Below are 12,780 nucleotides of genomic sequence, written 5' to 3'. Positions count from 1 at the left end.
GCTGGGAGTTTCCGTGAGAGGCGGCCGTGGGGTGGGGGCTGTCCCTGTGCTCTTCGCCTACCGCTGACGAGAGCCTGTCGAGGCGGGGGCTGCCCAACGGGCGGCTGTTATGTTGCTACGGTTTCGAGTCGGCGGCTCGCGGTGCCAAACCGTGTGGGCCTTGTCCCTTGCAGTGTTTACGCACGCCCACTTGCGGGGCAGTGTCGGGCGAGGTCAGTGTCGAGCAGTGGAACAGGATGGCGCCTTTATACGCCACCGAAGCCAGGACTTGATCCAGTATCTATTTAGAGAGTTCCGAGAACGTGCTTGGGCAGCCCGCTAGTGTTTGGTGGTACTCCCAGATCACTTTTTAATTCTCCAAACCTAGGTTATCCCATAGGTGGGGAGCTCCTCATCTGTTATCTAAAGAGAGACACAACGAGGACCGGGCAGTCCTTTTTGGTAGCAGCAGAAACAGAGTCCTTAGTGCTGCCTGTGCTCAGTCATGCTTCTGACACAGGCCTTTGGCACCGCCAGTGCCCACCGACACCACAGCCCATCTTTTCAGCACCAGTGCGCTCCCTCTGGGCTCTGGCCGAGCACTGCTTGTGACCCACGTACCAGCCTTCAGTTTGTTGTGGGACTTTCTTAGTGATCAGCTTGTTGCCGTGGCTAATGACTTCCTGTCTCAAAATAATGTAAATATTACTACTTTGAGGATTGCTATCTGAAACCATTAATTACTCCCCTCCCTGAAGCACTAAGTACAATCTCAGCTGAAGGCACTGATGGTTGTGTTATTCTTGGACAAAGTTACTGCTGGTGGATAGTACTTGTATACCCACTGTATTTCTGTCTCAGTTGACTTGGACACCTGTTCTCCAGTTTCCTAGCACTAGCTAAAACTAACATTAGGCTAGTGTTCCCTATCTTCTTGAGGCTTGTATGTACTAAGGTCGGGCTGGTTATTATGAATACCAAGCCATGTACTGATCTGGACACAACACATGGCTTTTTAAAGTAGGATCATTGCTGCTCTTCAGGGCCAGATTGGATGTGGCCCTTGGCAGCCTTACCTAGTGCCACATGTTGCATTTACTGGTTGGCACCCCTGCCCACGGCAGAGGGCTGGAACTAGGTGCTCTTTGATCTCTTTGATCTCTAGATGATTTCTTCCAACCCAAGCCTTCTATGATTCTGTTCTTTCTCCCAACCTAACCTTAGACCTAACTGAGTGAACACTGCCAGTATAACATTTAAATGTTGCCTCTGACACAACTGCCTTTCTTCTTTGGGCTCATAACTGTCTGAATATGCTATTTTCCTAAATCTAGTTGTTAAGCAAATACAAATTCAACTAATCTAAACAAACCTTAACGACTAATGTCTTTTGACAGTCTGATTCCATCAAAAACTAACCCAACCTAGCTCTGGACCAAAAATTTGTTCTGAGATGTGTTATTTTCTAAATGTCTGATGTATTCAAGCCATGCAGTAATGCATGGAAGAAAGTTTTGACAGTGATTTACCCTGTTTGTATCTCTGTGAGATTTGCTGTAGGCAATGCAATTGTTTTGATTTCCCTCTTTCTGCACTTTTTAGCTCTTTTTGGGTGTATATGTGTGTAATGTCATTAAACTTGTGTGATGGCACCAGCAGATGACAGATGCTTGCAACCAGGCTGAGGGGCATGCTTCTACAACCAAAAGCTAGCCACAAGTCCTTACATGATATTGTGGTGCTGAAGACAAGGTTAGGTGAGAGCTCCAGCTCAAGGTCAGGAAGCTGCTGCAGCTTGGATGGAAACTGCTCAGGGTACATAAAATTGAGGAGCCAGTGCTTGTAAGCAGACTCAGCTTGGCAGGCTTCTAATCTCAATGGGCTAATGTTGGTTGGGTTAGTTTCAAAGGCTAGAGAATAGCAATAAATAAGGCAGAGTGATCTTATTGGAAGGGGAACAAAAAATTATAGTGGAGGTTGTTGCTTTAAAGAGTCCAGACTCCATGGCTTCCTGCAGTTTATGAAACTTGAAGGCTAAGTTATACTTTTTACTCACTCTTAAACTCTTGATTGCTCATGGTACCAAAAATGTACTTTCTCATACTTGAAATTATAATAACATCCCTTAGCTTTGACTGTTTCAGGAACATGCCAGAACTGTATTCTATGTTTTGTTTGTATCATTTACATCATTACATGTACAAGCAAACAGGAATGTATACAATATTAAATTCTGGCAGTTACTGTTGGAAATGGAGTTCCTGTAGTTTCCTCTATTTGCATAGTTTATACCAAGGAAAGAAGAATTACAGTAGTTAGGAAAGATCAGATTAAGACCAGATCAGAACCAAGAGAAAGCAGTTTGTGTTAGCTTTTGCTAACTCTCCACTGGTCAGTCCAGCCCACAGGAGTCCAATGTTCACCAGGGCAGCGTGGGTCCTGGGACCAACAAGGAGTGCTTCAGGGCATGAAATATGAAAGAAAAGAAAGAGCTTCTTGAAAGACTCATCTGTTCTGAAATCTGAAATTAACATGCATCTTCTCAGTGGCTCCATCTGGAGAATATCCATACCCAAGAAAATAGCTGTCCACTGTTGTATGGAGGGTTTTGTAGTTAATCCTTGTAGCTGGTCCAGTGCCAATGAAAACACTGACGTGGAAATTAATGTTATTGTTCAATTAACTAAACATAATGTAGCAGAAATTTAGGCCCAGTACATAGGCTCCCATTAACAGTGATTTAGAAGATGTTTGCTTTGACGGCTTTTCTTTCCCTTGCAAATATTTGCTTTGCAACGTCTGACATTGGTTATGTAATGTTTGCTCTCATGTGTAGGTGTAAAGTAGCTGTAAACATTTTGTTCTTCCTTCTGTAGTTCATCAACATGATTTTGTTTCTGTGTTATTTGATTATCTCTGTTTTTGCATATCTTGGAAAAATGAAGTAAGTTAAAATCTTTTTATGTGAACAGAAACGATTTTAAAGGGTTTTTCATGTCAAAAGCTTTGATGTCAAAACGTTTTTAATTATTTTTTTCCCATTCTATGCAGATCACTATTTTCCTTGCATTTCCATTTGCTAAAATACAGCAAATAGCTCTATTTTGTATATTATCTCAAGCGATTCAGAAGATTGGGAGCATTACACGGAATAGGAAGAAAAAGCCTATTGAGGAAATAGCTCTTCATTGCTGGAGTTCAAAGTTGTTGTTAAATGCAGTATTTCAATAGATGTTTCTCTGTCTTGTCTTTGCTGGTTGCTGGAACTAGGAAAGTCTTGGATATCTCAGCCCTTTGTCGGTTGCCAGATGCCACATGCAGGTCAGCAGTGACCCACACATCAGCTGTCCGTGCCTGCTGGACAAGGCAGGATCATGAGAGCTTCCAGGCACCACAAAAACATCACCTGAGCTGCCTATCTCACAGAAATCAGCTTACCTCTTCCCAACCCCGCCTGCTTTTTATTTGTCAGATATGGACTTGTTATGTTGTTGGGTTGGTTGCTTTTTTTTTTTTTTTGGAAACAAAAAATGCTTATAAATTATAATGTCTATAAAATGCTTTTATGAACATGACATCTCTTGCATATCCTAGATCTGAATGTAGGAGCTGCTGAAACAGTTAGAAGGAATGTAGGAGAAAACTAAAGTTTATATGTTTGCTGTTACCCGTTAACAGCATAATGGTGTATTCATTAGTTGTAATGGATTATCTTTCTATCTAAGCAGTAAGATAATTATCAACATATGAATCAGCAGCAAAATATTTACAGTGAAAATGAATGTCAGGGCTCTAGCATTTGTACCTGAGGAGGGTACCTCTCTGAAGTGCCGCTGAGACATGCTCCTTCAGGCTGTGTCAGTGGAGCATCTGAGAGCCAAAGGAGTGCGTGAGCGCATCTGCCCAAGGAGGAGGAAGGGTTCTGCCTGAGCAGATGTCCTGGTGTATTTTTGTATCCAGAAGTACTAAAAGCATGCAAAAAGTTAATGGAAAGTCTTGCATGTCTTGTGTCAGAGAAGCCATTCTTCTGATACCATTATGTAATGATGGCATTCCAGAGAAACTGGAAGGTAAACTATTTTATTGCTTGATCTCTCCTGAGAATGCTAAATTGTACCTTGATTGGAACTTACTGCAAAATATTGTTCTTAACAGAACAATATTTATTTAGACTTACCTCATTACAGTTGCTGTTAGATTTATATTTAAAGCTATTTATTCTTTATAAACCAGACTGAAAAAGAGGTGAAACCTCAGTTTTCCCAAATTTTTTACATGCTACACCCACACCTGTACAAAAGAATGATTGTTACTGTTGTTTCAAGTCTTACTTACCTTTAAAGGAGAGATGCTTTAAATTTACAGGAAAAAGGCATTTCTTCTAGTGATAACATGTAAAAAGTTATTTGAAAAAAGATGTTTCTGAACTGATCATTTCTTGGGAAAGATCTGGGAGAGGACAGAATGTTACTTCTCACCAGGTTACTTGCATGGTATCCCCTTCTCTAGCACCCTTTGGCTAAGAAGAAATAAACCCTCCCATATATTTGCAATGATCAGGCTAGGAAATACTTGTATTGAAATATCTTGGAATTTTGTTTTTCAAAGGGTTTTCCTTGAAATCGAGTGAATAATTTAGTCAGTGTACAGAAAGGTACTTTTGTAGTTATTCAGAAACAGTTCATATCATTTTCATTCTCTTTTTTAACCTTACGGTTTTCTGTGTGGCTCAGTGCAACTGGTAGAAGTAAGTGGTATAGGTTTTACATCTGGTAAAATGTTTCTAAAAGCAAATATTAATGGCTAAGTAAAGGTGAGATTGTGTCAGGAAGAGAGGTCTTCTAAGTCCATTTAATGATCATGCCTTGTTTGTTGAATCTACTTAATGGTTCCATGTGACTTCCCTGACATCATCATAAAGCCCTGTTGAGCTTCGTTCTCCTCGCAGCAAAACCAGGGAAGTAGTGCCTATCTGCCTCACAGCTTGTGTGGGTTAGCCTTAAGTGCTGTGAAAAAAGCAGTGAAGATGCTCAGTGAATGCATAGAATTACATGCTACATATAATTTGCATATGAGATGATGCTATCATCAGACGCTTGGTATCCATTTTATCACTGGAGAAAAGCATTTGTCATGTAGTCACCTTATAAATGAACATGATCTTTACCTACGCTATATTTATTAATATTAATGCTGATTGGTCTGATGTGTGCTACTCTATTGTTTGTTCCATGTATTTAAAATCTGACTGTGGCAGGATCTCACTGGTCTCCTTTTGACTGTTCATCATGGTGGACCCAAGTGCTTCTCTTGGAAATACTCTGGTTTGTGAGGCAGTGTGAAGCATTTCTGCTGGGCTGGGTAGCAGGCTGGGAGCTGCAATAGGGCAGATTTAGCTCCCTCTGGCACAGGTGTGTAGCACTTGTGTCATATAAGCAAGGTGTGTGAATGACAATACTGAATGAGGTGGTTTGGAGGCTAAGCATCGTCTGCAGCATGGGAGTTAACATGGCCTCCCTCATCAAGGAAATAATTATTTTCACTGCTTTGAGAAAATTGCCTTTTAAAAAATGAATCTAGCGTCCAACAAAATCATTAATGTATGGATGCTTGTTGTTTTTACTTTAATTAAAAATGTGTTGTGCAACGTATTAGGTGCAGTATGGTAGCCAAATTCTACTTCAAACTGTGATGTACAGTTTTAATGACAGTTCTGCAAGGACCAATCACTGTGTACTCTTTCTCTTCTCTATATAGGCAACACTTAATGAAGTATACACATTACTAATGTCCGTCCTGCAGAGAAATGAGCTGTGAAAAAATTCAAGCAAACATGTTCCAACTGTTCATACAAAGGATTGCATAAGTCACGCATTGTGTTTCCACAAAACTTTCCCCACAATTTGCTGCTGATCAGCATGTACTTCACTTACTTTCCTCCAATTAAAATTTGCAAACAGACCAGCTTTCCAGTGCTAACAGAGATTCAGAGCCACGTGTTCCAGGAATGGCTGGGTACGCCACGCCGATACAATATAAAGGCAACGTTAATCACCTTCTCTCTCACTTTTTAATAGCTTCCTTCCATAGTTCTCATTCTCCCTCACTAGAGACTTAAGATTAAAGGAACTTTTCTCAAATACAGTTTAATCAATTAAGATGGATCTCCTTCATAGCAATGGAGTGCTTATCATTCAGCATTTACAGAGAGACTACAGGGCTTACCAGGATTTCCTTAATTTTATGTCACATGTTGGAGATCCTCGGAATATATTCTCATTTTATTTTCCTCTTTGGTTTCAGCTCAACCAAGTGGTTGGTACTAAAATGATATGGGTGGCAGTCATTGGTGATTGGTTCAACCTGATATTTAAATGGTAAGAAGTTGTATTTATTCTAAAATTTGCTATTTCTAACGATGGTTAGCATATGTTCCTCAAGTTTGGGAAGTGTTCTGTGGATGGTGTAGTATTTTCCCCATAATTTTACAATAAGGTTTCACGATGAAGATTTTTAACGTGTTTGAAATGAAATTTTGCTAAGACAAGAAGCTATTGCACTGTTATACAACAATTTTGGCAGTATAGTCCTTTGTGTTCGTTGTAATATTATTTATCATGCTTTGCTGAGGTGTTCTTACATAAAAATCTTTTTATTGCATTTCTTCATTTTATTTTATTTTCTGTTAGGATTTTATTCGGCCATCGTCCCTACTGGTGGGTGCATGAGACAATGATTTATCCCAATCAGTCAAGCCCATGCCTTGAACAGTTTCCCATAACATGTGAAACTGGACCAGGTAAGAAATGTTGGAGGTTGCACTGAAACATTTAATATGTATGGTGGCTTTGGGGGTAAGTAGAGGATGTGACTTAAGATAATTTTATATGGTATTAAAAATATGAAGTAGCCTATGGATACATAACTTCTAGATTATATGCTGCAACACTGGGAGGAGTTCTAGTGTTCATAGCAGCAAGGTAGCAGAATAGCAGCTCAAGTTTCAGCATGAATATTTGTTGAATTAGGCCTCTGGCTGCTCAGATTTATGGAGGTGTCTTCAACTAGCTCAGGTATGCCATAACTTGATGTATATGAAAGAAATACAGCAGTTTGGCACATTCCATGTAAGCATGTTGCTGCAGAAAAAAATAAATATTACTTGTTATCTCATGTTCTTTACATTGCAGTGACTCTTTGGGGAAAAATAATGTTGAGGTGCTGTAAAAATTTTGTAATTACAAAAATTACAATTTTGTAAAGACATTAGTATTCAACTAGCAACTAAATGCTCTATTTTTTAAAATAGATGGAAAAGTGCTATGCTTTCTGATCAAGATACTGGCTCATGCTGGTATAGGATGGGTAAGCTGTTACCTGCTTGATTACTGGCAAATATTCTGGATTAGAAATAGATGAATCTGCTAAAAAATTATATTGAGAAAACAAACTTGAAAAGTAGTTAATATTCTTTCTGCCTTTTTTTTTCCTGAATGATCAGATGCCTGAGTAACTGCCAGTAGACATTTTCTGTATGCCTGTTACAGTCATCATTTCTAAGCTTAAACTTTTTGTTTTTATTAGGGAGCCCATCTGGACACGCAATGGGATCTTCCTGCGTCTGGTATGTAATGGTAACGGCAGCACTTAGCTACACAGTGAGGTGGAAAGAGAAATCAGCAGTTAGCCTTCACAGGTCAGTATATTTCCATTATGGTAACTCTTACTGATTTTTGTTATCATGTTATCATTTTGTTATGCTTTTAATGGACTTATTCTAACCAAATACTCAAGTAGTTTCTATCCAGCTTGTTTAAAAAAAAACAAAACAAACAAACAAAAAACACCAAAACACTGTAATATACTTCAACTGAAGATAAAGAATATTAAGAAGAGTTATGCATTTCTACAGGTAGGTATTTAATAACTTACAGACATTACATCACAATCTCTCTGAATCAGCCTCCTATTAAAGACTGCATCAGGTCTTTAGTGTCAGAAATGTTAAATTCTGTTGGTTTTTTTTGTTTGTTTGTTTGTTTTGTTTGTTTGTTTTTTAAATACTGAGTAGATTTACTGCTTCCATGGTAGTCATTCTTACCCTATTTTAAAGCAAACACACAGTGCTAGCTCTTCAGCTTGGTGGGGAAGCCATGTAATGTAAACTTTGGTGTCTGTGCTTTCCAAGCTTGGCAAGGCTGTCCCTGTATTAAACCAAATTAATGATGTTTTAAGTTTGAATATGTTTTTATGATGCTAAAATTGTTCAAAGCAATAGTTCTAATTTAACTTGCCTTTCATCACTAAAATATGATAGTGTCAAGATTTGAAACTACTGAGATCTATTCTTGCAGCCCTGGATGTGGCTGCAAGAGTAACTAACTATTTTTGCTAGTATTTTAGTACTGACTTCCAGTCTTTAATCCTATGATTCTAAACTTCTCCACTTGTAAATCTCTGCTCAGTTAAAATATGAGCCTGACACAAATGCACCTGATGTAAATTATGAGATGAAATATCTGAATTTTTAAGCATCTTTCTTTTTCCTCTTAGACTGACACGGTCGTTACTCTGGACTATTTTTTGGATTATCCAGATCAGCGTATGCATCTCAAGAGTATTCATAGCAACACATTTCCCTCATCAAGTTATTCTTGGAGTATTTGCTGGTAATGTTGCTAATTTTTTTTTCCTTCACATATGCAAAATCCAAAAATTCTGAAATATGAGAAAAGGCAAGAGATTTTGAGTAGTACTACTCAACTGCAGTCTCTGGAAGATTACAGTCTAATTTTGAAATTTGCAACCTTTGTGAGGCAGTATGTGTCTGCTGTCTTTGTAATTCACAGAGGAAGTGAGCCCTTGTCGACAGGCAAGTTGTTGCTGACTGCATTATTCTCAACAACACTACAGGCTAGCACTATCTCTTTTGTACTGACTACATCTGATCTTTATCTGTGCTGCCTGCCTGGAAGGTAGTGAGGAGGAAATTGCTCCTATACAGCCCTGACTTTCCTCTCAGGAGAAAGCTGTTTGGTGCAATTTGGTTCATTTTGAAAGGTGTCAAGGAGTAAACTACCATGTGTACAGTGTGAACAAACATGGGGCCAGAGATCTGCAGCAAAACAGAAATTAGCAGTGCAAACACCCCAGAAGGATTGAAGAATATAAAGTACATATCTCAGAATTAAGTATGTTTTGAACTGGTATTTATCATCTTGAAATTATGACCAATCTCTGGTTTCTGTCTGATCTGAAGGAGGGTGACTAGAGCATGGAGCAGGGGCTGCTAGTTCATATACAGAGAGGCCTGTGCAGCATGAAATGACAGCTTGAGACCCAGTTGTCCCTTTACACAACCAGGGTAAAAGGAATAAGAAAGAAAATAGATAGTTGATTGCTGTGTCCTTTCCTTCAACAGTCACAGCCTGTGTGAGAACTGGTGTTGGAATCTGCATTGCTGTACCAGCCTTTGAAAGTTTCTTCTAGAAAAGGAATGTTGTAGTTTACCTCTAATATTGCAAAGGTGGTCGTGTGGGTGATGCAGTCTGGCCTAAGGCATGTCTCCTATAAGAAAAAAAAAACTGGTGCTTGGCATTTAACACTTATTTCCCAAACTTAGCAGTTTTGAGTGAGAGAAAAGTCTTTGCATCTACCACAGAAGTGGTAAATTGTGTGTATGTGAATACATTTGTATCTAGGTGTATTTTATATAAATGCGTGTGGATACATATGTATTTTCTTCTGTCTTCAAAAGTCAAATCCTACAGGGGCACTGTAAGAAGTACTTCTTCAACATTAGTGTGTTGTTCCCTGTAACACTGACTTTCTTATCTACAGGAATTGTTGTGGCAGAAGCATTTGAGCATACCCCTGCTATTCAGACAGCAAGTTTGAGAATGTACATCAAGACAAACTTGTTTCTTTTCATCTTTGCCCTTGGTTTTTACCTAGTCCTCAAGCTTCTTGATATTGACTTGCTGTGGTCTGTCCCAAAGGCCAAGAAGTGGTGTGCCAATCCAGACTGGATAAACATTGACACAACTCCGTTTGCTGGACTGGTGAGAAATTTAGGTGCATTCTTTGGCTTAGGTATTGGTATTAATTCAGAAATGTTCATCACCAGCTGCAAGGGTAAAAACAGCTGTAAGATAAGTTTCCGCGTATTGTGTATAGCTGCTTCTTTAGCTACACTACAGCTGTATAATTTTGTTAAGATACCTACTCATACTGAGTATTTGTTCTACATTCTCTCTTTTTGTAAGAGTGCAGCTATGCCTCTGACTGTAGTCGCCTTGGTTCCATACTGTGTCCACACGTTAATGAGAACAACTGATAAGAAATGTAATTAGATAAGGTTTCCAAATGGTTGCCAGTGCAAGGATATGAACTGTTCAAGAGCCCTCCACAAAGGCAGTTCTAACTCACTCATGTTAACCAAAGGAGATGCCACTGCACCTTTGATGTGCTCCTGGTAAGTAGCCTGTATATCCCAAATCAGTGCATTCAAGAATGGTTTTGGCAGCTCAGAAATATTAAGTAGTTGCTGACTTTATTCCTAGAAGCATTGCAATGAAGGATACTGCAGTATGGTTTTCTAACAACATTCCGAGTCATGCTGAAGTTTTAAAGTAAAGTATTATTGGCTAGCTTTATTTAGCTACTCGGTCACCTTTTAGTTCTGTCCATTGCCAACTAGATGGTGCTTTGGGCCTCAGTGGTACATAGTGGTACACAGTATTTAATTTTTTTATATGTAGATGTATGCTAAACTGCTAGCTAATGGAGTGACAGTATTAAACCACCTACAACTGTACAGCTGTCCCCGAGCACTGTGAAAAAAACCAATGCAGTTATCAGGAAGGATTTCTATAGATCTATCTTCTTGCGCTTCCTGAGCTAACAGCTTCTGCTTAAGCCAGATGCGAAAAAAAATTAAATAAAAAGAAAATTTGTTCTAATTAGACTCTGTAGAATATATTGTTGCATTACTGTGATTTTTGAAATTTTTACTTTTAAAAATGATCATATCATGAATGATAATGGTTACACTTTTGATGTTGAAAATACATGAATACGATGTAGTAAATATTGTAGTCTTGTACGTCTACACAGAGCAACAAATATAGAAATCTGTGAATCACTAAACTAGCTCAGCATACTCCCTCAAGAATGTTGTTCATGCTCCTATATTGCAAGTGTAAATTAGTTTAATTCTGTCATTTCAAGAGTCACATGTCAGAATCAGTTATTCCTTCTGTAAATCATGAAAATGGGACTGATGAGTAAGCTTGGCTTATGCACAGAAGTAACTAATATGCTAAATGTAAATTTATTACGTAGAACTGATGCTCTACAAATGGAAAGCCACATGATTTCCCTTTTTCCCTTTTTGTTCATTATTTGTCACCTATTGTTGCGTATTCACTTTCACTGCCCAGCCTCTAAGCAATATCATCCTTACAGTACTGAGTATGCATGCAGCGTAAGGCTTTAAAATGGTAATGAGGACTATGTGTGTGATCTGATAGCAGTACAGCTTAGAAGATGTTAGCATAGTATTGCTTTGGACTTCCAGTTAGTAGTGGGATGTAAATAATCTTATTTAATTGGGAAAACAAGGCAAATTTGATTTGCCCTTGGTAGTTCAGATGATACAAATTTCAGGGACATTCTTTCTTAAAAGCCTTCTAAGACTACTTTGACATTTAAAAAGTTTTTAACAGTCTGAGGAGTGCTCTGCCTTACATAACTGCCATAGTTGTCTTTAATGATTCTCTGAACTCTTGTCCCACAGCATTTGGCTTGAAACCAACCTTATCTATAATTACAACTCTTTAAAATTTAAACAAGTATGAACTAAGCTAATGGGACTGGAAACAAATAATGAAGAACTAAAAGACAGCTATGGCAAAGATTTCTCCTGCATTCAGTTTGCTCTGTGCTTGGTTATTCCCTAGTAGAATGTGAGATACAAAGCGCTAGAAGGTTGGTCTAGTTGTCCTTCTGTCTGTCTATCCTGGCCAGCAGGAGATGCTCTATACATAGCAATCTGGCTATTGCAGCAATGTTTGGGCCTACTGGCAATGTGAGCAGTTTTAAGAGAGGAATTATGAGTAGACAGATAGCACATTTCATGCTATGTGAGGGTCTGCACTTTGTGGTACTGACAAAGATTCTTGGAACCAGTATTAGCATAGATAATCATATGTGTAGAATGACAACAGTTCTGCAGTATTCTTTTATACAACATACAGATGCATAAGGTGAAAATGAGCTTACTTGTCTTCTTGGAGCTTCCTATTAATTCAGCCTGCAACCACAGTGCTTCAGGGAAAGGGACCAGCTTCCTGTCTGAACCATCTTATTTTTTTCTGAAACTATTGAAACATTACTAAAACTAAGCATGATGGGAAAACTGAATAAATGCAGTTAGTACATTTTACCAATAACTTCATAAGTAAGTTAATCTGTTGATATGGCAGTAGAATAGGCATTTTCTGAGCAGTGTGTTAGGCTATAGAGTTTTGCGCTTCTGCCTTAAAGAATCTCAACAGAGGGCTCCCAAAACTTCAGACTGGGTAGCTTTCTCTAGAGTGGTGGGATAAACAAATGTCAGATCAATCTTGAGATTTTGTTAGAATTGGTATGTAAATCAGGGGTTGGCCATTTCATTGATACAGCAAAATAAGTCTGTGTGTCCCTTAGGCTTTAGTGAATTTGGGATAACAAAGTGCCAAAAGTCCTTCTGCAGAAAGATCCTGAAAGATTCTTACTAACCTGTAGCTGAATTATGTGAAG

The 12,780-nt window shown here is 38.7% G+C and overlaps 1 protein-coding gene across 3 annotated transcripts; it reads left to right on the top strand.

The window, feature by feature from the left end:
* The first annotated feature begins 6 nt into the window (after positions 1-6).
* G6PC2 (glucose-6-phosphatase catalytic subunit 2) lies at positions 7-11,363 on the top strand. Of its 3 annotated transcripts, none has more exons than XM_019617166.2 (6): positions 7-212; positions 6,283-6,356; positions 6,669-6,778; positions 7,564-7,675; positions 8,533-8,648; positions 9,820-11,363. In XM_019617166.2, exons 2-6 carry the CDS (start codon positions 6,307-6,309, stop codon positions 10,329-10,331), a joined length of 900 nt encoding a protein of 299 aa, XP_019472711.1. In that variant the 5' UTR covers positions 7-212; positions 6,283-6,306; the 3' UTR covers positions 10,332-11,363. The 3 variants fall into 3 exon arrangements, with proteins under 3 accessions (XP_019472711.1, XP_010712010.1, XP_003207632.1); XM_010713708.3 differs by having other exon boundaries at positions 7-6,356; positions 9,820-10,040; positions 10,245-11,363; XM_003207584.4 differs by having other exon boundaries at positions 7-6,356.
* Positions 11,364-12,780: the final 1,417 nt, after the last annotated feature.

The sequence above is a fragment of the Meleagris gallopavo genome, chromosome 7, assembly GCF_000146605.3.
Source record: "Meleagris gallopavo isolate NT-WF06-2002-E0010 breed Aviagen turkey brand Nicholas breeding stock chromosome 7, Turkey_5.1, whole genome shotgun sequence".
Classification (NCBI taxonomy): domain Eukaryota; kingdom Metazoa; phylum Chordata; class Aves; order Galliformes; family Phasianidae; genus Meleagris; species Meleagris gallopavo.
Note: the sequence above shows the minus strand (reverse complement) of the source record. Positions and strands in the feature narration are given on the sequence as shown.

Excerpts from the sequence above, each read along its gene's own strand:
- G6PC2 (XM_003207584.4), top strand. The coding sequence starts at position 6,139 with ATGGATCTCCTTCATAGCAATGGAGTGCTTATCATTCAGCATTTACAG. Across the intron at positions 6,779-7,563 it reads AACATGTGAAACTGGACCAG|GGAGCCCATCTGGACACGCA; the intron begins GTAAGAAATGTT and ends TGTTTTTATTAG. Across the intron at positions 8,649-9,819 it reads TATTCTTGGAGTATTTGCTG|GAATTGTTGTGGCAGAAGCA; the intron begins GTAATGTTGCTA and ends TCTTATCTACAG.